Consider the following 25449-nt stretch of genomic DNA (forward strand, 5'->3'; position numbering starts at 1 on the left):
TCAACTGAGGAATCACAAGGAAGCACTATTTCTGACATATCGACGCCTGTGTTCCAAAATACGTTCTCAACTTTGCCATCAACAGACATACCATCAAGTGTAACCGGCGAAACTATCTCTCCAACTTTACCGGATGACATGACTACAGAAGAGTTTACTGATGTAACGGGTACAACAGAATTTACATCTGTGAAAACGTCGGCAAGTTCTAGCGAAAGCGAAAGGACGACGGATTTTGGTGTTTCTCCAACAGATTTCTTGTCAAGTACAGATTCTTCTGTTTCACCAAGCACCGCAAGTACGATTGTTATAAGTGAGACCTTTACCAGTAGTGATTTACCAACGGCCACATTTGCGTCAGAAGAAACGACGCGCTCTGCAGGCACTCCTGAATCTACTATTTCTAGTGATGTTACAACGCCTGTGGTTGTCGACACCTCAAGCTCGCGGGACGAAACTATAGGCTTTACTACAGATACATCATTCACTGTAGCTAATACAACTGCCTTAACAGACAGCACTTCAGGGATGACGTTTGGAGAAGAAAACACCACATCATCTACAGTTTCCCGTGGTGTTACAAATAGCGGCCAAAACCAAACACTGCAAACGGATTTATTTAGCACAACCGCGCCACAGGACAGGACTACATCTGGCACGACACAGCTATGGGAAACAAAGAGCTCAGCTGCGGATGGTGATACATCCGGAGTTTCGTCTACCATGACATCGCCTGCAGACGTTAGCTTTGAAAGCAGCACCATATCAGTGACCGAATCCACTGCAAGACAGTCAACTGAGGAATCACAAGGAAGCACTATTTCTGACGACATATCGACGCCTGTGTTCCAAGATACGTTCTCAACTTTGCCATCAACAGACATACCATCAAGTGTAACCGGCGAAACTATCTCTCCAACTTTACCGGATGACATGACTACAGAAGAGTTTACTGATGTAACAGGTACAACAGAATTTACATCTGTGAAAACGTCGGCAATTTCTAGCGAAAGCAGAAGGACGACGGAACTTGATGTTTCTCTAACAGATTTCTTGTCAAGTACAGATTCTTCTGTTTCACCAAGCACCGCAAGTACGGTTGTTATCAGTGAGACCTTTACCACTAGTGATTTACCAACGGCCACATTTGCGTCAGAAGAAACGACGCGTTCTGCAGGCACTCCTGAATCTACTATTTCTACAGATGTTACAACGCCTGTGGTTGTCGACACCTCAAGCTCACGTGACGAAACTATAGGCTTTACTACAGATACATCATTCACTGTAGCTAATACAACTGCCTTAACAGACAGTACTTCAGGGATGACGTTTGGAGAAGAAAACACCACATCATCTACAGTTTCCCGTGGTGTTACAGACAGCGGCCAAAACCAAACAATGCAAACGGATTTATTTAGCACAACCGCGCAACAGGACAGGACTACATCTGGCACGACCCAGCCAAGGGAAACAAAGAGCTCTGCTACGGATGGTGATACTTCCGGAGTGTCGTCTACAATGACATCGCTTGCAGGCGTTAGCTTTGAAAGCAGCACCATATCAGTGACCGAATCCACTGCAAGACAGTCAACTGAGGAATCACAAGGAAGCACTATTTCTGACGACATATCGACGCCTGTGTTCCAAGATACGTTCTCAACTTTGCCATCAACAGACATACCATCAAGTGTAACCGGCGAAACTATCTCTCCAACTTTACCGGATGACATGACTACAGAAGAGTTTACTGATGTAACGGGTACAACAGAATTTACATCTGTGAAAACGTCGGCAAGTTCTAGCGAAAGCAAAAAGACGACGGAATTTGATGTTTCTCCAACAGATTTCTTGTCAAGTACAGATTCTTTTGTTTCACCAAGCACCGCGAGTACGGTTGTTATCAGTGAATCCTTTACCAGTAGTGATTTACCAACGGCCACATTTGCGTCAGAAGAAACGACGCGTTCTGCAGGCACTCCTGAATCTACTATTTCTAGTGATGTTACAACGCCTGTGGTTGTCGACACCTCAAGCTCGCGGGACGAAACTATAGGCTTTACTACAGATACATCATTTACTGTAGCTAATACAACTGCCTTAACAGACAGTACTTCAGGGATGACGTTTGGAGAAGAAAACACCACATCATCTACAGTTTCCCGTGGTGTTACAGATAGCGGCCAAAACCAAACAATGCAAACGGATTTATTTAGCACAACCGCGCCACAGGACAGGACTACATCTGGCACGACACAGCTAAGGGAAACAAAGAGCTCTGTTACGGATGGTGATACTTCCGGAGTTTTGTCTACCATGACATCGCCTGCAGACGTTAGCTTTGAAAGCAGCACCATATCAGTGACCGAATCCACTGCAAGACAGTCAACTGAGGAATCACAAGGAAGCACTATTTCTGACATATCGACGCCTGTGTTCCAAAATACGTTCTCAACTTTGCCATCAACAGACATACCATCAAGTGTAACCGGCGAAACTATCTCTCCAACTTTACCGGATGACATGACTACAGAAGAGTTTACTGATGTAACGGGTACAACAGAATTTACATCTGTGAAAACGTCGGCAAGTTCTAGCGAAAGCGAAAGGACGACGGATTTTGGTGTTTCTCCAACAGATTTCTTGTCAAGTACAGATTCTTCTGTTTCACCAAGCACCGCAAGTACGATTGTTATAAGTGAGACCTTTACCAGTAGTGATTTACCAACGGCCACATTTGCGTCAGAAGAAACGACGCGCTCTGCAGGCACTCCTGAATCTACTATTTCTAGTGATGTTACAACGCCTGTGGTTGTCGACACCTCAAGCTCGCGGGACGAAACTATAGGCTTTACTACAGATACATCATTCACTGTAGCTAATACAACTGCCTTAACAGACAGCACTTCAGGGATGACGTTTGGAGAAGAAAACGCCACATCATCTACAGTTTCCCGTGGTGTTACAAATAGCGGCCAAAACCAAACACTGCAAACGGATTTATTTAGCACAACCGCGCCACAGGACAGGACTACATCTGGCACGACACAGCTAAGGGAAACAGAGAGCTCAGCTGCGGATGGTGATACATCCGGAGTTTCGTCTACCATGACATCGCCTGCAGACGTTAGCTTTGAAAGCAGCACCATATCAGTGACCGAATCCACTGCAAGACAGTCAACTGAGGAATCACAAGGAAGCACTATTTCTGACGACATATCGACGCCTGTGTTCCAAGATACGTTCTCAACTTTGCCATCAACAGACATACCATCAAGTGTAACCGGCGAAACTATCTCTCCAACTTTACCGGATGACATGACTACAGAAGAGTTTACTGATGTAACAGGTACAACAGAATTTACATCTGTGAAAACGTCGGCAATTTCTAGCGAAAGCAGAAGGACGACGGAATCTGATGTTTCTCTAACAGATTTCTTGTCAAGTACAGATTCTTCTGTTTCACCAAGCACCGCGAGTACGGTTGTTATCAGTGAGACCTTTACCAGTAGTGATTTACCAACGGCCACATTTGCGTCAGAAGAAACGACGCGTTCTGCAGGCACTCCTGAATCTACTATTTCAAGTGATGTTACAACGCCTGTGGTTGTCGACACCTCAAGCTCGCGGGACGAAACTATAGGCTTTACTACAGATACATCATTCACTGTAGCTAATACAACTGCCTTAACAGACAGTACTTCAGGGATGACGTTTGGAGAAGAAAACACCACATCATCTACAGTTTCCCGTGGTGTTACAGATAGCGGCCAAAACCAAACAATGCAAACGGATTTATTTAGCACAACCGCGCAACAGGACAGGACTACATCTGGCACAACACAGCTAAGGGAAACAAAGAGCTCTGCTACGGATGGTGATACTTCCGGAGTTTCGTCTACCATGACATCGCCTGCAGACGTTAGCTTTGAAAGCAGCACCATATCAGTGACCGAATCCACTGCAAGACAGTCAACTGAGGAATCACAAGGAAGCACTATTTCTGACGACATATCGACGCCTGTGTTCCAAGATACGTTCTCAACTTTGCCATCAACAGACATACCATCAAGTGTAACCGGCGAAACTATCTCTCCAACTTTACCGGATGACATGAGTACAGAAGAGTTTACTGATGTAACAGGTACAAAAGAATTTACATCTGTGAAAACGTCGGCAATTTCTAGCGAAAGCGAAAGGACGACAGATTTTGGTGTTTCTCCAACAGATTTCTTGTCAAGTACAGATTCTTTTGTTTCACCAAGCACCGCAAGTACGATTGTTATAAGTGAGACCTTTACCAGTAGTGATTTACCAACGGCCACATTTGCGTTAGAAGAAACGACGCGTTCTGCAGGCACTCCTGAATCTACTATTTCTGGTGATGTAACAACGCCTGTGGTTGTCGACACCTCAAGCTCGCGGGACGAAACTATAGGCTTTACTACAGATACATCATTCACTGTAGCTAATACAACTGCCTTAACAGACAGTACTTCAGGGATGACGTTTGGAGAAGAAAACACCACATCATCTACAGTTTCCCCTGGTGTTACAGATAGCGGCCAAAACCAAACAATGCAAACGGATTTATTTAGCACAACCGCGCCACAGGACAGGACTACATCTGGCACGACACAGCTAAGGGAAACAAAGAGCTCTTCTACGGATGGTGATACTTCCGGAGTTTCGTCTACCATGACAACGCCTGCAGACGTTAGCTTTGAAACCAGCACCATATCAGTGACCGAATCCACTGTAAGACAGTCAACTGAGGAATCACAAGGAAGCACTATTTCTGACAACATATCGACGCCTGTGTTCCAAAATACGTTATCAACTTTGCCATCAACAGACATACCATCAAGTGTAACCGGCGAAACTATCTCTCCAACTTTACCGGATGACATGACTACAGAAGAGTTTACTGATGTAACGGGTACAACAGAATTTACATCTGTGAAAACGTCGGCAAGTTCTAGCGAAAGCGAAAGGACGACGGATTTTGGTGTTTCTCCAACAGATTTCTTGTCAAGTACAGATTCTTCTGTTTCACCAAGCACCGCAAGTACGATTGTTATAAGTGAGACCTTTACCAGTAGTGATTTACCAATGGCCACATTTGCGTCAGAAGAAACGACGCGCTCTGCAGGCACTCCTAAATCTACTGTTTCTAGTGATGTTACAACGCCTGTGGTTGTCGACACCTCAAGCTCGCGGGACGAAACTATAGGCTTTACTACAGATACATCATTCACTGTAGCTAATACAACTGCCTTAACAGACAGTACTTCAGGGATGACGTTTGGAGAAGAAAACACCACATCATCTACAGTTTCCCGTGGTGTTACAGATAGCAGCCAAAACCAAACACTGCAAACGGATTTATTTAGCACAACCGCGCAACAGGACAGGACTACATCTGGCACGACACAGCCAAGGGAAACAAAGAGCTCTGCTACGGATGGTGATACTTCCGGAGTGTCGTCTACAATGACATCGCTTGCAGACGTTAGCTTTGAAAGCAGCACCATATCAGTGACCGAATCCACTGCAAGACAGTCAACTGAGGAATCACAAGGAAGCACTATTTCTGACGACATATCGACGCCTGTGTTCCAAGATACGTTCTCAACTTTGCCATCAACAGACATACCATCAAGTGTAACCGGCGAAACTATCTCTCCAACTTTACCGGATGACATGACTACAGAAGAGTTTACTGATGTAACGGGTACAACAGAATTTTCATCTGTGAAAACGTCGTCAATTTCTAGCGAAAGCAGAAGGACGACGGAACTTGATGTTTCTCCAACAGATTTCTTGTCAAGTACAGATTCTTCTGTTTCACTAAGCACCGCGAGTACGGTTGTTATCAGTGAGACCTTTACCAGTAGTGATTTACCAACGGCCACATTTGCGTCAGAAGAAACGACGCGTTCTGCAGGCACTCCTGAATCTACTATTTCAAGTGATGTTACAACGCCTGTGGTTGTCGACACCTCAAGCTCGCGGGACGAAACTATAGGCTTTACTACAGATACATCATTCACTGTAGCTAATACAACTGCCTTAACAGACAGTACTTCAGGGATGACGTTTGGAGAAGAAAACACCACATCATCTACAGTTTCCCGTGGTGTTACAGATAGCAGCCAAAACCAAACACTGCAAACGGATTTATTTAGCACAACCGCGCAACAGGACAGGACTACATCTGGCACGACCCAGCCAAGGGAAACAAAGAGCTCTGCTACGGATGGTGATACTTCCGGAGTGTCGTCTACAATGACATCGCTTGCAGGCGTTAGCTTTGAAAGCAGCACCATATCAGTGACCGAATCCACTGCAAGACAGTCAACTGAGGAATCACAAGGAAGCACTATTTCTGACGACATATCGACGCCTGTGTTCGAAGATACGTTCTCAACTTTGCCATCAACAGACATACCATCAAGTGTAACCGGCGAAACTATCTCTCCAACTTTACCGGATGACATGACTACAGAAGAGTTTACTGATGTAACGGGTACAACAGAATTTACATCTGTGAAAACGTCGGCAAGTTCTAGCGAAAGCAAAAAGACGACGGAATTTGATGTTTCTCCAACAGATTTCTTGTCAAGTACAGATTCTTTTGTTTCACCAAGCACCGCGAGTACGGTTGTTATCAGTGAATCCTTTACCAGTAGTGATTTACCAACGGCCACATTTGCGTCAGAAGAAACGACGCGTTCTGCAGGCACTCCTGAATCTACTATTTCTAGTGATGTTACAACGCCTGTGGTTGTCGACACCTCAAGCTCGCGGGACGAAACTATAGGCTTTACTACAGATACATCATTTACTGTAGCTAATACAACTGCCTTAACAGACAGTACTTCAGGGATGACGTTTGGAGAAGAAAACACCACATCATCTACAGTTTCCCGTGGTGTTACAGATAGCGGCCAAAACCAAACAATGCAAACGGATTTATTTAGCACAACCGCGCCACAGGACAGGACTACATCTGGCACGACACAGCTAAGGGAAACAAAGAGCTCTGCTACGGATGGTGATACTTCCGGAGTTTCGTCTACCATGACATCGCCTGCAGACGTTAGCTTTGAAAGCAGCACCATATCAGTGACCGAATCCACTGCAAGACAGTCAACTGAGGAATCACAAGGAAGCACTATTTCTGACATATCGACGCGTATATTCCAAAATACGTTCTCAACTTTGCCATCAACAGACATACCATCAAGTGTAACCGGCGAAACTATCTCTCCAACTTTACCGGATGACATGACTACAGAAGAGTTTACTGATGTAACGGGTACAACAGAATTTACATCTGTGAAAACGTCGGCAAGTTCTAGCGAAAGCGAAAGGACGACGGAATTTGATGTTTCTCTAACAGATTTCTTGTCAAGTACAGATTCTTCTGTTTCACCAAGCACCGCGAGTACGGTTGTTATCAGTGAGACCTTTACCAGTAGTGATTTACCAACGGCCACATTTGCGTCAGAAGAAACGACACGTTCTGCAGGCACTCCTGAATCTACTATTTCAAGTGATGTTACAACGCCTGTGGTTGTCGACACCTCAAGCTCGCGGGACGAAACTATAGGCTTTACTACAGATACATCATTCACTGTAGCTAATACAACTGCCTTAACAGACAGTACTTCAGGGATGACGTTTGGAGAAGAAAACACCACATCATCTACAGTTTCCCCTGGTGTTACAGATAGCGGCCAAAACCAAACAATGCAAACGGATTTATTTAGCACAACCGCGCCACAGGACAGGACTACATCTGGCACGACACAGCTAAGGGAAACAAAGAGCTCTTCTACGGATGGTGATACTTCCGGAGTTTCGTCTACCATGACAACGCCTGCAGACGTTAGCTTTGAAACCAGCACCATATCAGTGACCGAATCCACTGTAAGACAGTCAACTGAGGAATCACAAGGAAGCACTATTTCTGACAACATATCGACGCCTGTGTTCCAAAATACGTTCTCAACTTTGCCATCAACAGACATACCATCAAGTGTAACCGGCGAAACTATCTCTCCAACTTTACCGGATGACATGACTACAGAAGAGTTTACTGATGTAACGGGTACAACAGAATTTACATCTGTGAAAACGTCGGCAAGTTCTAGCGAAAGCGAAAGGACGACGGATTTTGGTGTTTCTCCAACAGATTTCTTGTCAAGTACAGATTCTTCTGTTTCACCAAGCACCGCAAGTACGATTGTTATAAGTGAGACCTTTACCAGTAGTGATTTACCAATGGCCACATTTGCGTCAGAAGAAACGACGCGCTCTGCAGGCACTCCTAAATCTACTGTTTCTAGTGATGTTACAACGCCTGTGGTTGTCGACACCTCAAGCTCGCGGGACGAAACTATAGGCTTTACTACAGATACATCATTCACTGTAGCTAATACAACTGCCTTAACAGACAGTACTTCAGGGATGACGTTTGGAGAAGAAAACACCACATCATCTACAGTTTCCCGTGGTGTTACAGATAGCAGCCAAAACCAAACACTGCAAACGGATTTATTTAGCACAACCGCGCAACAGGACAGGACTACATCTGGCACGACACAGCCAAGGGAAACAGAGAGCTCTTCTACGGATGGTGATACTTCCGGAGTTTCGTCTACAATGACATCGCCTGCAGACGTTAGCTTTGAAAGCAGCACCATATCAGTGACCGAGTCCACTGCAAGACAGTCAACTGAGGAATCACAAGGAACCACTATTTCTGACGACACATCGACGCGTATGTTCCAAAATACGTTCTCAACATTGCCATCAACAGACATACCATCAAGTGTAACCGGCGAAACTATCTCTCCAACTTTACCGGATGACATGACTACAGAAGAGTTTACTGATGTAACGGGTACAACAGAATTTACATCTGTGAAAACGTCGGCAATTTCTAGCGAAAGCAGAAGGACGACGGAATTTGATGTTTCTCTAACAGATTTCTTGTCAAGTACAGATTCTTCTGTTTCACCAAGCACCTCGAGTACGGTTGTTATCAGTGAGACATTTACCAGTAGTGATTTACCAACGACCACATTTGCGTCAGAAGAAACGACACGTTCTGCAGGCACTCCTGAATCTACTATTTCTAGTGATGTTACAACGCCTGTGGTTGTCGACACCTCAAGTTCGCGGGACGAAACTATAGGCTTTACTACAGATACATCATTCACTGTAGCTAATACAACTGCCTTAACAGACAGTACTTCAGGGATGACGTTTGGAGAAGAAAACACCACATCATCTACAGTTTCCCGTGGTGTTACAGACAGCGGCCAAAACCAAACACTGCAAACAGATTTATTTAGCACAACCGCGCAACAGGACAGGACTACATCTGGCACGACCCAGCCAAGGGAAACAAAGAGCTCTGCTACGGATGGTGATACTTCCGGAGTGTCGTCTACAATGACATCGCTTGCAGACGTTAGCTTTGAAAGCAGCACCATATCAGTGACCGAATCCACTGCAAGAGGGTCAACTGAGGAATCACAAGGAAGCACTATTTCTGACGACATATCGACGCCTGTGTTCCAAGATACGTTCTCAACTTTGCCATCAACAGACATACCATCAAGTGTAACCGGCGAAACTATCTCTCCAACTTTACCGGATGACATGACTACAGAAGAGTTTACTGATGTAACGGGTACAACAGAATTTTCATCTGTGAAAACGTCGGCAAGTTCTAGCGAAAGCAAAAAGACGACGGAATTTGATGTTTCTCCAACAGATTTCTTGTCAAGTACAGATTCTTTTGTTTCACCAAGCACCGCGAGTACGGTTGTTATCAGTGAATCCTTTACCAGTAGTGATTTACCAATGGCCACATTTGCGTCAGAAGAAACGACGCGCTCTGCAGGCACTCCTAAATCTACTGTTTCTAGTGATGTTACAACGCCTGTGGTTGTCGACACCTCAAGCTCGCGGGACGAAACTATAGGCTTTACTACAGATACATCATTCACTGTAGCTAATACAACTGCCTTAACAGACAGTACTTCAGGGATGACGTTTGGAGAAGAAAACACCACATCATCTACAGTTTCCCGTGGTGTTACAGATACCAGCCAAAACCAAACACTGCAAACGGATTTATTTAGCACAACCGCGCCACAGGACAGGACTACATCTGGCACGACACAGCCAAGGGAAACAGAGAGCTCTTCTACGGATGGTGATACTTCCGGAGTTTCGTCTACAATGACATCGCCTGCAGACGTTAGCTTTGAAAGCAGCACCATATCAGTGACCGAGTCCACTGCAAGACAGTCAACTGAGGAATCACAAGGAACCACTATTTCTGACGACACATCGACGCGTATGTTCCAAAATACGTTCTCAACATTGCCATCAACAGACATACCATCAAGTGTAACCGGCGAAACTATCTCTCCAACTTTACCGGATGACATGACTACAGAAGAGTTTACTGATGTAACGGGTACAACAGAATTTACATCTGTGAAAACGTCGCCAATTTCTAGCGAAAGCAGAAGGACGACGGAACTTGATGTTTCTCTAACAGATTTCTTGTCAAGTACAGATTCTTCTGTTTCACCAAGCACCTCGAGTACGGTTGTTATAAGTGAGACCTTTACCAGTAGTGATTTACCAATGGCCACATTTGCGTCAGAAGAAACGACGCGTTCTGCAGGCACTCCTGAATCTACTATTTCAAGTGATGTTACAACGCCTGTGGTTGTCGACACCTCAAGCTCGCGGGACGAAACTATAGGCTTTACTACAGATACATCATTCACTGTAGCTAATACAACTGCCTTAACAGACAGTACTTCAGGGATGACGTTTGGAGAAGAAAACACCACATCATCTACAGTTTCCCGTGGTGTTACAGATAGCAGCCAAAACCAAACACTGCAAACGGATTTATTTAGCACAACCGCGCAACAGGACAGGACTACATCTGGCACGACACAGCCAAGGGAAACAGAGAGCTCTTCTACGGATGGTGATACTTCCGGAGTTTCGTCTACAATGACATCGCCTGCAGACGTTAGCTTTGAAAGCAGCACCATATCAGTGACCGAGTCCACTGCAAGACAGTCAACTGAGGAATCACAAGGAACCACTATTTCTGACGACACATCGACGCGTATGTTCCAAAATACGTTCTCAACATTGCCATCAACAGACATACCATCAAGTGTAACCGGCGAAACTATCTCTCCAACTTTACCGGATGACATGACTACAGAAGAGTTTACTGATGTAACGGGTACAACAGAATTTACATCTGTGAAAACGTCGGCAATTTCTAGCGAAAGCAGAAGGACGACGGAACTTGATGTTTCTCTAACAGATTTCTTGTCAAGTACAGATTCTTCTGTTTCACCAAGCACCTCGAGTACGGTTGTTATCAGTGAGACATTTACCAGTAGTGATTTACCAACGACCACATTTGCGTCAGAAGAAACGACACGTTCTGCAGGCACTCCTGAATCTACTATTTCTAGTGATGTTACAACGCCTGTGGTTGTCGACACCTCAAGTTCGCGGGACGAAACTATAGGCTTTACTACAGATACATCATTCACTGTAGCTAATACAACTGCCTTAACAGACAGTACTTCAGGGATGACGTTTGGAGAAGAAAACACCACATCATCTACAGTTTCCCGTGGTGTTACAGACAGCGGCCAAAACCAAACACTGCAAACAGATTTATTTAGCACAACCGCGCAACAGGACAGGACTACATCTGGCACGACCCAGCCAAGGGAAACAAAGAGCTCTGCTACGGATGGTGATACTTCCGGAGTGTCGTCTACAATGACATCGCTTGCAGACGTTAGCTTTGAAAGCAGCACCATATCAGTGACCGAATCCACTGCAAGAGGGTCAACTGAGGAATCACAAGGAAGCACTATTTCTGACGACATATCGACGCCTGTGTTCCAAGATACGTTCTCAACTTTGCCATTAACAGACATACCATCAAGTGTAACCGGCGAAACTATCTCTCCAACTTTACCGGATGACATGACTACAGAAGAGTTTACTGATGTAACGGGTACAACAGAATTTTCATCTGTGAAAACGTCGGCAAGTTCTAGCGAAAGCAAAAAGACGACGGAATTTGATGTTTCTCCAACAGATTTCTTGTCAAGTACAGATTCTTTTGTTTCACCAAGCACCGCGAGTACGGTTGTTATCAGTGAATCCTTTACCAGTAGTGATTTACCAATGGCCACATTTGCGTCAGAAGAAACGACGCGCTCTGCAGGCACTCCTAAATCTACTGTTTCTAGTGGTGTTACAACGCCTGTGGTTGTCGACACCTCAAGCTCGCGGGACGAAACTATAGGCTTTACTACAGATACATCATTCACTGTAGCTAATACAACTGCCTTAACAGACAGTACTTCAGGGATGACGTTTGGAGAAGAAAACACCACATCATCTACAGTTTCCCGTGGTGTTACAGATACCAGCCAAAACCAAACACTGCAAACGGATTTATTTAGCACAACCGCGCAACAGGACAGGACTACATCTGGCACGACACAGCCAAGGGAAACAGAGAGCTCTTCTACGGATGTTGATACTTCCGGAGTTTCGTCTACAATGACATCGCCTGCAGACGTTAGCTTTGAAAGCAGCACCATATCAGTGACCGAGTCCACTGCAAGACAGTCAACTGAGGAATCACAAGGAAGCACTATTTCTGACGACACATCGACGCGTATGTTCCAAAATACGTTCTCAACATTGCCATCAACAGACATACCATCAAGTGTAACCGGCGAAACTATCTCTCCAACTTTACCGGATGACATGACTACAGAAGAGTTTACTGATGTAACGGGTACAACAGAATTTACATCTGTGAAAACGTCGGCAATTTCTAGCGAAAGCAGAAGGACGACGGAACTTGATGTTTCTCTAACAGATTTCTTGTCAAGTACAGATTCTTCTGTTTCACCAAGCACCTCGAGTACGGTTGTTATCAGTGAGACATTTACCAGTAGTGATTTACCAACGGCCACATTTGCGTCAGAAGAAACGACACGTTCTGCAGGCACTCCTGATTCTACTATTTCTAGTCATGTTACAACGCCTGTGGTTGTCGACACCTCAAGGTCGCGGGACGAAACTATAGGCTTTACTACAGATACATCATTCACTGTAGCTAATACAACTGCCTTAACAGACAGTACTTCAGGGATGACGTTTGGAGAAGAAAACACCACATCATCTACAGTTTCCCGTGGTGTTACAGACAGCGGCCAAAACCAAACACTGCAAACAGATTTATTTAGCACAACCGCGCAACAGGACAGGACTACATCTGGCACGACCCAGCCAAGGGAAACAAAGAGCTCTGCTACGGATGGTGATACTTCCGGAGTGTCGTCTACAATGACATCGCTTGCAGACGTTAGCTTTGAAAGCAGCACCATATCAGTGACCGAATCCACTGCAAGAGGGTCAACTGAGGAATCACAAGGAAGCACTATTTCTGACGACATATCGACGCCTGTGTTCCAAGATACGTTCTCAACTTTGCCATCAACAGACATACCATCAAGTGTAACCGGCGAAACTATCTCTCCAACTTTACCGGATGACATGACTACAGAAGAGTTTACTGATGTAACGGGTACAACAGAATTTTCATCTGTGAAAACGTCGGCAAGTTCTAGCGAAAGCAAAAAGACGACGGAATTTGATGTTTCTCCAACAGATTTCTTGTCAAGTACAGATTCTTTTGTTTCACCAAGCACCGCGAGTACGGTTGTTATCAGTGAATCCTTTACCAGTAGTGATTTACCAATGGCCACATTTGCGTCAGAAGAAACGACGCGCTCTGCAGGCACTCCTAAATCTACTGTTTCTAGTGATGTTACAACGCCTGTGGTTGTCGACACCTCAAGCTCGCGGGACGAAACTATAGGCTTTACTACAGATACATCATTCACTGTAGCTAATACAACTGCCTTAACAGACAGTACTTCAGGGATGACGTTTGGAGAAGAAAACACCACATCATCTACAGTTTCCCGTGGTGTTACAGATACCAGCCAAAACCAAACACTGCAAACGGATTTATTTAGCACAACCGCGCCACAGGACAGGACTACATCTGGCACGACACAGCCAAGGGAAACAGAGAGCTCTTCTACGGATGGTGATACTTCCGGAGTTTCGTCTACAATGACATCGCCTGCAGACGTTAGCTTTGAAAGCAGCACCATATCAGTGACCGAGTCCACTGCAAGACAGTCAACTGAGGAATCACAAGGAACCACTATTTCTGACGACACATCGACGCGTATGTTCCAAAATACGTTCTCAACATTGCCATCAACAGACATACCATCAAGTGTAACCGGCGAAACTATCTCTCCAACTTTACCGGATGACATGACTACAGAAGAGTTTACTGATGTAACGGGTACAACAGAATTTACATCTGTGAAAACGTCGCCAATTTCTAGCGAAAGCAGAAGGACGACGGAACTTGATGTTTCTCTAACAGATTTCTTGTCAAGTACAGATTCTTCTGTTTCACCAAGCACCTCGAGTACGGTTGTTATAAGTGAGACCTTTACCAGTAGTGATTTACCAATGGCCACATTTGCGTCAGAAGAAACGACGCGTTCTGCAGGCACTCCTGAATCTACTATTTCAAGTGATGTTACAACGCCTGTGGTTGTCGACACCTCAAGCTCGCGGGACGAAACTATAGGCTTTACTACAGATACATCATTCACTGTAGCTAATACAACTGCCTTAACAGACAGTACTTCAGGGATGACGTTTGGAGAAGAAAACACCACATCATCTACAGTTTCCCGTGGTGTTACAGATAGCAGCCAAAACCAAACACTGCAAACGGATTTATTTAGCACAACCGCGCAACAGGACAGGACTACATCTGGCACGACACAGCCAAGGGAAACAGAGAGCTCTTCTACGGATGGTGATACTTCCGGAGTTTCGTCTACAATGACATCGCCTGCAGACGTTAGCTTTGAAAGCAGCACCATATCAGTGACCGAGTCCACTGCAAGACAGTCAACTGAGGAATCACAAGGAACCACTATTTCTGACGACACATCGACGCGTATGTTCCAAAATACGTTCTCAACATTGCCATCAACAGACATACCATCAAGTGTAACCGGCGAAACTATCTCTCCAACTTTACCGGATGACATGACTACAGAAGAGTTTACTGATGTAACGGGTACAACAGAATTTACATCTGTGAAAACGTCGGCAATTTCTAGCGAAAGCAGAAGGACGACGGAACTTGATGTTTCTCTAACAGATTTCTTGTCAAGTACAGATTCTTCTGTTTCACCAAGCACCTCGAGTACGGTTGTTATCAGTGAGACATTTACCAGTAGTGATTTACCAACGACCACATTTGCGTCAGAAGAAACGACACGTTCTGCAGGCACTCCTGAATCTACTATTTCTAGTGATGTTACAACGCCTGTGGTTGTCGACACCTCAAGTTCGCGGGACGAAACTATAGGCTTTACTACAGATACATCATTCACTGTAGCTAATACAACTGCCTTAACAGACAGTACTTCAGGGATGACGTTTGGAGAAGAAAACACCACATCATCTACAGTTTCCCGTGGTGTTACAGACAGCGGCCAAAACCAAACACTGCAAACAGATTTATTTAGCACAACCGCGCAACAGGACAGGACTACATCTGGCACGACCCAGCCAAGGGAAACAAAGAGCTCTGCTACGGATGGTGATACTTCCGGAGTGTCGTCTACAATGACATCGCTTGCAGACGTTAGCTTTGAAAGCAGCACCATATCAGTGACCGAATCCACTGCAAGAGGGTCAACTGAGGAATCACAAGGAAGCACTATTTCTGACGACATATCGACGCCTGTGTTCCAAGATACGTTCTCAACTTTGCCATTAACAGACATACCATCAAGTGTAACCGGCGAAACTATCTCTCCAACTTTACCGGATGACATGACTACAGAAGAGTTTACTGATGTAACGGGTACAACAGAATTTTCATCTGTGAAAACGTCGGCAAGTTCTAGCGAAAGCAAAAAGACGACGGAATTTGATGTTTCTCCAACAGATTTCTTGTCAAGTACAGATTCTTTTGTTTCACCAAGCACCGCGAGTACGGTTGTTATCAGTGAATCCTTTACCAGTAGTGATTTACCAATGGCCACATTTGCGTCAGAAGAAACGACGCGCTCTGCAGGCACTCCTAAATCTACTGTTTCTAGTGGTGTTACAACGCCTGTGGTTGTCGACACCTCAAGCTCGCGGGACGAAACTATAGGCTTTACTACAGATACATCATTCACTGTAGCTAATACAACTGCCTTAACAGACAGTACTTCAGGGATGACGTTTGGAGAAGAAAACACCACATCATCTACAGTTTCCCGTGGTGTTACAGATACCAGCCAAAACCAAACACTGCAAACGGATTTATTTAGCACAACCGCGCAACAGGACAGGACTACATCTGGCACGACACAGCCAAGGGAAACAGAGAGCTCTTCTACGGATGTTGATACTTCCGGAGTTTCGTCTACAATGACATCGCCTGCAGACGTTAGCTTTGAAAGCAGCACCATATCAGTGACCGAGTCCACTGCAAGACAGTCAACTGAGGAATCACAAGGAAGCACTATTTCTGACGACACATCGACGCGTATGTTCCAAAATACGTTCTCAACATTGCCATCAACAGACATACCATCAAGTGTAACCGGCGAAACTATCTCTCCAACTTTACCGGATGACATGACTACAGAAGAGTTTACTGATGTAACGGGTACAACAGAATTTACATCTGTGAAAACGTCGGCAATTTCTAGCGAAAGCAGAAGGACGACGGAACTTGATGTTTCTCTAACAGATTTCTTGTCAAGTACAGATTCTTCTGTTTCACCAAGCACCTCGAGTACGGTTGTTATCAGTGAGACATTTACCAGTAGTGATTTACCAACGGCCACATTTGCGTCAGAAGAAACGACACGTTCTGCAGGCACTCCTGATTCTACTATTTCTAGTCATGTTACAACGCCTGTGGTTGTCGACACCTCAAGGTCGCGGGACGAAACTATAGGCTTTACTACAGATACATCATTCACTGTAGCTAATACAACTGCCTTAACAGACAGTACTTCAGGGATGACGTTTGGAGAAGAAAACACCACATCATCTACAGTTTCCCGTGGTGTTACAGACAGCGGCCAAAACCAAACAATGCAAACAGATTTATTTAGCACAACCGCGCAACAGGACAGGACTACATCTGGCACGACCCAGCCAAGGGAAACAAAGAGCTCTGCTACGGATGGTGATACATCCGGAGTTTCGTCTACCATGACATCGCCTGCAGACGTTAGCTTTGAAAGCAGCACCATATCAGTGACCGAATCCACTGCAAGACAGTCAACTGAGGAATCACAAGGAAGCACTATTTCTGACGACATATCGACGCCTGTGTTCCAAGATACGTTCTCAACTTTGCCATCAACAGACATACCATCAAGTGTAACCGGCGAAACTATCTCTCCAACTTTACCGGATGACATGACTACAGAAGAGTTTACTGATGTAACAGGTACAACAGAATTTACATCTGTGAAAACGTCGGCAATTTCTAGCGAAAGCAGAAGGACGACGGAATTTGATGTTTCTCTAACAGATTTCTTGTCAAGTACAGATTCTTCTGTTTCACCAAGCACCGCGAGTACGGTTGTTATCAGTGAGACCTTTACCAGTAGTGATTTACCAACGGCCACATTTGCGTCAGAAGAAACGACGCGCTCTGCAGGCACTTCTGAATCTACTATTTCTAGTCATGTTACAACGCCTGTGGTTGTCGACACCTCAAGCTCGCGGGACGAAACTATAGGCTTTACTACAGATACATCATTTACTGTAGCTAATACAACTGCCTTAACAGACAGTACTTCAGGGATGACGTTTGGAGAAGAAAACACCACATCATCTACAGTTTCCCGTGGTGTTAGAGGTAGCGACCAAAACCAAACAATGCAAACGGATTTATTTAGCACAACCGCGCAACAGGACAGGACTACATCTGGCACGACACAGCTAAGGGAAACAGAGAGCTCTTCTACGGATGGTGATACTTCCGGAGTTTTGTCTACAATGACATCGCCTGCAGACGTTAGCTTTAAAAGCAGCACCATATCAGTGACCGAATCCACTGCAAGACAGTCAACTGAGGAATCACAAGGAAGCACTATTTCTGACGACATATCGACGCGTATGTTCCAAGATACGTTCTCAACTTTGCCATCAACAGACATACCATCAAGTGTAACCGGCGAAACTATCTCTCCAACTTTACCGGATGACATGACTACAGAAGAGTTTACTGATGTAACGGGTACAACAGAATTTACATTTGTGAAAACGTCGGCAAGTTCTAGCGAAAGCAAAAAGACGACGGACTTTGATGTTTCTCCAACAGATTTCTTGTCAAGTACAGATGTTTCTGTTTCACCAAGCACCGCGAGTACGGTTGTTATCAGTGAGACCTTTACCAGTAGTGATTTACCAACGGCCACATTTGCGTCAGAAGAAACGACGCGTTCTGCAGGCACTCCTGAATCTACTATTTCAAGTGATGTTACAACGCCTGTGGTTGTCGACACCTCAAGCTCGCGGGACGAAACTATAGGCTTTACTACAGATACATCATTCACTGTAGCTAATACAACTGCCTTAACAGACAGTACTTCAGGGATGACGTTTGGAGAAGAAAACACCACATCATCTACAGTTTTCCGTGGTGTTACAGATAACGGCCAAAACCAAACAGTGCAAACGGATTTATTTAGCACAACCGCGCCACAGGACAGGACTACATCTGGCACGACACAGCCAAGGGAAACAAAGAGCTCTGCTACGGATGGTGATACTTCCGGAGTTTTGTCTACAATGACATCGCCTGCAGACGTTAGCTTTGAAAGCAGCACCATATCAGTGACCGAATCCACTGCAAGACAGTCAACTGAGGAATCACAAGGAAGCACTATTTCTGACAACATATCGACGCCTGTGTTCCAATATACGTTCTCAACTTTGCCATCAACAGACATACCATCAAGTGTAACCGGCGAAACTATCTCTCCAACTTTACCCTATGACATGACTACAGAAGAGTTTACTGATGTAACGGGTACAACAGAATTTACATCTGTGAAAACGTCGGCAAGTTCTAGCGAAAGCGAAAGGACGACGGATTTTGGTGTTTCTCCAACAGATCTCTTGTCAAGTACAGATTCTTTTGTTTCACCAAGCACCGCAAGTACGATTGTTATAAGTGAGACCTTTACCAGTAGTGATTTACCAACGGCCACATTTGTGTCAGAAGAAACGACGCGCTCTGCAGGCACTCCTGAATCTACTATTTCTAGTGATGTTACAACGCCTGTGGTTGTCGACACCTCAAGCTCGCGGGACGAAACTATAGGCTTTACTACAGATACATCATTCACTGTAGCTAATACAACTGCCTTAACAGACAGCGCTTCAGGGATGACGTTTGGAGAAGAAAACACCACATCATCTACAGTTTCCCGTGGTGTTACAGATAACGGCCAAAACCAAACACTGCAAACGGATTTATTTAGCACAACCGCGCAACAGGACAGGACTACATCTGGCACGACACAGCTAAGGGAAACAGAGAGCTCAGCTGCGGATGGTGATACTTCCGGAGTTTTGTCTACCATGACATCGCCTGCAGACGTTAGCTTTGAAAGCAGCACCATATCAGTGACCGAATCCACTGCAAGACAGTCAACCGAGGAATCACAAGGAAGCACTATTTCTGACGACACATCGACGCGTATGTTCCAAAATACGTTCTCAACTTTGCCATCAACAGACATACCATCAAGTGTAACCGGCGAAACTATCTCTCCAACTTTACCGGATGACATGACTACAGAAGAGTTTACTGATGTAACGGGTACAACAGAATTTACATCTGTGAAAACGTCGGCAAGTTCTAGCGAAAGCAAAAAGACGACGGAATTTGATGTTTCTCCAACAGATTTCTTGTCAAGTACAGATTCTTCTGTTTCACTAAGCACCGCGAGTACGGTTGTTATCAGTGAGACCTTTACCAGTAGTGATTTACCAACGGCCACATTTGCGTCAGAAGAAACGACGCGTTCTGCAGGCACTCCTGAATCTACTATTTCAAGTGATGTTACAACGCCTGTGGTTGTCGACACCTCAAGTTCACGTGACGAAACTATAGGCTTTACTACAGATACATCATTTACTGTAGCTAATACAACTGCCTTAACAGACAGTACTTCAGGGATGACGTTTGGAGAAGAAAACACATCATCCATTGTTACAGTTTTTAAATCCAGCCCAAAACTGTCAACTATGGAATCACAAAGGCCCACTGTGTCTGACGACACATCCAGGCCTCTGCTCCAGGATGGGTCTTCAACTTTAACATTAACAGACAGACCGACAAGGCTAACCAGAGAAACTATTTCTCCATCTTTTCCGGATGGCAAGTCTACAGAAGAGTTTACTGATGTAACGGGTACAACAGAATTTGGTGTCTCTGCAACAGATTCCGTGTCAAAGACCACATCACCTCCAGTATCCCATGTTATTGAAAATACCGTCGCAAACCAGACTTTGCAAACTAGGGTTTTTACCGAACAGAGTTTTACCAGTGTTTTGAATACATCGAGAAGTAGCACACCATTTACTCCACGACCTCTTTCAACTATAGATAGAACTGTCACTCTCCCCTCTGTACCGACAGCATTACCCACGATACCTTTACCTATGCCGTCAAAGATTACTGTTCGTCCGTCGTTTGGATCTACGACGTTTTTGCTAGATACTGCTGAGGTTACGACGACAAGTGATGGCGTGTCGGAAATCACAAGTAATGAAATAATCCATTCTCCAGTTGTTACCAGCACTATTAAGGACTCGATGGGTGTGTCGAAAACGTCTACTACTGAATCCCCAATTTCAGATGGGGCTTCTAAAGCGGCTGCATCGGGTGCCACTGACCTATCCTCCACAGTAACAGCTTTTACCGGCCCTGAAACTTTTTCGACTGAGAACAATGCACGAACCACCGTTTCCCCTTTAGTATTTTCATCTGAAACAAAAACAGGGAGTTTTTTCACCACTGATGGGTCCGGTTTGAGTAAATCCACTGGGACAGATTCGGTGCATAGCGAAAGGCCAGTCGTTTCCACTGTGCCATACACGAGACAAAACTACGTGAGTAGTACAGCTGGGGACAGCACTGCTATAGAATTTTCCTCACCTGTACGTATGACCAGGGACAACCAGGAGAACAACACAGGAAGCACAACCACACATGTGACCCCCGATTATTGGACACCGGACTATAAAACTACTTCAGGAGTTCCCATCAGTAGCGACGAAACTCGGACTGTTTCAACTGTATTTGGTGACATGACTTTTACCAAGACCACTTCGGGTTGGGTCCCTCTGATGACGTCAAAAACATCTGACGGAAAAATAACTTCCGACAGTACGACATTAGTGACACCCTTTACACGGAACAAAACTGTTACAGTGAGCACTGTCTTTGGGGATGTTAACGTCACAATAACAGATTCGCCTTTTAAGGAACATAGTAGTGTCACAGCGCAGCCAAATGGAACAGAGCAATCAATTGTCAAGGAACAACTTAGCACTATGGAATTGCCAAGTGTCACGGTCGGCACAGAACAAATGACCTTCACGGTGCAATCAACTGTCACGGATCATTCGCGTGTAACTGACGAGACAAGGATTTCGCAACAACCGCAAGTCACAGTAAACATTACAGAAACGTCCATTGTGACATATAGTGTAGAGCATAATGCCACAGACTTTAGCAGTGGTCCATCTACGTCAGATTCCTCTGAATCCGTATTAACGACACAACCTTCCAGTATTACAGAACAATCTAATTCCCATGCCAGCATTGCAGAGACTAACATGGAGGTGTCCACAACTGCTGTGCCTGGTATGGCCGATTTCGTGTCTTCCAGCTTAAAGGATACAACTTATCAGACTGAGCCCTCCTCAGGACTATCTGTGATAACTACAACGCCGGCGTTCATAATAAACGAGACGTTGGCGTATCCCGGTGCGTCTTCTTTCACGGACAGAACTTCATCTGTTGAAACTCCAAGTCAGAGTCTATTTGTCACTGAAACTAAGCCATCTGTAATGACTGGAGAGGCGTCCGTGACAAGAATCTACTTCCGTTCGACGCAATCAACGTCAGGTGAGATAGCAAGTCGAAAACTTGCCTTTGCGGGAACAGTGTGCAAATAAAGCAGCCTGTGCGAGATGGGTGGTTAGTTATAGTCATATCGAATTGCGACCTTCTTTGGTGTCTGGGATTTTACGTTGTTCCCAGATTTGATAAAAGGAGATTCATACATCGCCTTAAATCTAGCGCTCAGTGTAAGCGTGTTCGTCCAGGAGTCTCAAGGTTTAATATAAGTTTCTTAACGGAACTGCATTCTCATGATGTATTCGTAAGACCAGAGGCAACCATTCCTGTTGCATGTTCCGACTTACTTCCTGAAGGCCATATCACGAGAAGTTGATCGAATAGATATACAAGTATCTTTATTGAAACGGATTTACCTTGAGTATTACAGGTCAAACGCGTGAAACATTCTATACCCAGCGATAGTAAGCTGAAAACATATCCCTTTACTCCGACACCCTGTGCTGCAAGATTTATTAATCTAACCTTGATAGGATAAGATGAATAAAATCTCTGATAAAGTGTCTGAAAAATAGAATTAGAATTTATAGGGTATCTCGTAGTCACGTGTTAGCACTTAACGAATCACAGCACCGATACTATCCTGCCGCGAATCATGACTGGCAAACTGGGTCATTGTATATCTAGTATGGTCAGTAGGTTGAGGTCAGATTTTAACCCTCTACAATTTAAAACTGGGAGGGGCCTCCGTGGCTTAGTTGGTTAGCACGCTAGCGCAGCATAATGACCCAGGAACCTCTCATCAATGCCGTCGCTGTGAGTTCTAGTCCACCTCATGATGGCTTCCTCTTCGGCCTTACGTGGGAAGGTGTTGCAGCAACCAGCCGATGGTCGTGGGTATTCCCCGGGTTCTGCCCGGTTTCCTCTCACCATAATGCTGGCCGCCGTCGTATAAGTGAAATATTCTTTAGTACGGCGTAAAACACCAACCAAATAAATAAATAAATAAATAAAACTGGGAACTGGGAAGGAATCAGTACATGCTTCTTTTAATTGTCTTTCCTGAAAGCTTGTGTTAAAAACAAACTTGCTCGAAGCGTTACCTGCAAGTAACTACCACGGTAACTAGAAATGAAAAGCATTACGTCGCCATGACGACGAGACGGGTTCCTGAAACCTGTCCCAAGTCTGGACAACCGCCCTTCCTGACTACGCGCTGCCAGTAACCATTAAACACAATTTTGTCAGAATTTGTCTCTCCTTTTTCTCGAGAAGTTGTTTTTGTCACAGAAACAACTTCGAAACATTTTGATGTTTGATGAAATAATCATACAATCGCAAACTTTAAGAAGGAAGTAGACGTTTGGTGTGAAAGATTACTGTGCGGCTATTATTCCTATCCGATTCACACGAAACGACACCACAGATATGTATTACAGGCTATAAACTTACACAAATGTATTACGTACTCCTGTTGTCAGGCTCAGTGTCAAAAGCATGGTGGAATATGCTTGACCCCTGTGACTTTTCAAACTTTGGCTCGTTTTAAATTTTTTCCAAATTTTATTTTGGGATGACAAAACTTGACCAACAAAAGTCATGGAAAGTGTTGGAGAGTTTTCCGCAATCAAAGCAAAGGTTGAGTTTCTTAGTTTTGTGTAATTTGTGTTGTTTCCTTAGAATCATGATAATACATATTTTTAAAGATATGATACTTTTGCAGCTGTATCCAAAATTTATCTTAAAACTCTTTTTTGATGTTTTTTTCAAACTGAAAACATGGAGAAAACATGTGCTTGCATGCACCAAACGTTTTGATCACTCCCATTCTACGTTGACGTTTCAAAGTTTTTATCGGTTAGTCCGGATCATGTATCTTCTTTCAAACTCCAGAAAGTTTGGAAGGAAAATGATGGGCTTCCCTGAAATGCTAGTTTGTACTCGCTTCCCCATCAGTCCTTTGTTAGCCAAACCTAATCATTGCGACGAACTTTAAATAAAAGCGGTGAAAAAAGTTTCACTATAACTGTAATATTTCTTGATCACATTACAGTGACAACTGAGGCCCCTACTACTACCACCGGCTATTTGCCATGTCCTGAGGGGATCGTGTTTGGAAGAGCCGTCGACCCTGACGATTGCCACAAGTTCTACGAGTGCCGGTCAGGCATAGAGACCATCAGGTCGTGTGGAGAGCTGTATTTCAACGTCCTACTGGCAAATTGTGGAACTCTCGAAAACATCAGTCGATTTTTCCAGCCGTACTGTTTCAACTGATTTACAGATACGTGACTTCCTTTCACCTGACCTGTTGTCACATAATGCGGAATGACGTCCTCTTGATTTCCTGATACTATGCGTCATTTTGTGTGGCATTCAGGATTGATGAATCTGCAAAGGACATGGTTTGATAACAGAAATGCAACTTATTATTAACAATGTTTATAATTGCTACACATATCCAGATTGCTGTCTCTGTCATTTCATAATAGCCACCTTTGATATAATTTGTGATATTTACATTCTTAGTGTTGAACAAGTTTGTGCAAGTCCACTTTTGAGTTCTCACGAAAATGCGCGTTACTTATAAATACATGAGCACTGGAGTAATTTTTATTTTGTTCTTTTTTTTCTAAGTGGAATAGTTTACTAAGGAAGTAAATTGACATGTTTCATATCATCCATGTTTAATGTTTTTCTGTAATCTACATGTAGTTTACTCGAGAAATTTTTAAACTCTACTCTTTATCTTTGATGTTCTGTTTATAATAAAACTATTATATTTTGTAGGCGCAGTTTCTCTTTTGTTTTACTTTCTCGTTTTCTTCATGCATGGTTTTATTCAGCCTCACTGGTAAAACTTATGCATGGAGGGGGGTAATTTTCCAACCTGATCAAAGGGGACACGGAATGAATCCGTCTGTATACATCCACACATCTGTCCACGTATGTGACGCTTTGGTTTCCATATGCAATCTTCCAGCTGTTGTCCAATGTTGATAAAAGTTTCTTTGGTGGACTCTCCGATCGCGTTTAAAAATTCTGGGTTTAAAGAAAAATTCTGATCCCCCCCCCCCCCCAAAAAAAAGCTTTTGTTCGCAGGCTAATTGTGTAGAATCTCAAATTAGGGTAAAAAATCAGCC

At 44.3% G+C, this 25449-nt stretch overlaps 2 protein-coding genes across 3 annotated transcripts in view; both read left to right on the forward strand.

The window, feature by feature from the left end:
- LOC135476317 (mucin-3B-like) overlaps positions 1 to 20792 on the forward strand; it is a 31259-nt gene extending 10467 nt beyond the window's left edge. The window contains exons 2-3 of the mRNA XM_064756310.1: positions 86 to 20691; positions 20742 to 20792. Of these exons, the coding sequence (XP_064612380.1) occupies positions 86 to 20691; positions 20742 to 20792 (20657 nt within the window). The remainder of the gene's footprint in view (positions 1 to 85; positions 20692 to 20741) is intronic.
- The window catches only part of LOC135477231 (uncharacterized), a 68792-nt gene extending 43691 nt beyond the window's left edge, over positions 1 to 25101 (forward strand). Inside the window, exons 1-2 of one of the 2 annotated variants that reach the window (XM_064757403.1) lie at positions 20535 to 22354; positions 24360 to 25101. In XM_064757403.1, the coding sequence (XP_064613473.1) occupies positions 20884 to 22354; positions 24360 to 24583 (1695 nt within the window). In that variant the 5' untranslated portion in view covers positions 20535 to 20883 and the 3' untranslated portion in view covers positions 24584 to 25101. Of the gene's footprint in view, positions 1 to 20534; positions 22355 to 24359 lie in introns of those variants that run through there. The other variant, XM_064757401.1, reaches the window with a different exon arrangement.
- The last annotated feature ends 348 nt before the right edge of the window (positions 25102 to 25449 follow it).

The sequence above is a fragment of the Liolophura sinensis genome, chromosome 10 (assembly GCF_032854445.1).
Source record: "Liolophura sinensis isolate JHLJ2023 chromosome 10, CUHK_Ljap_v2, whole genome shotgun sequence".
Lineage (NCBI taxonomy): Eukaryota > Metazoa > Mollusca > Polyplacophora > Chitonida > Chitonidae > Liolophura > Liolophura sinensis.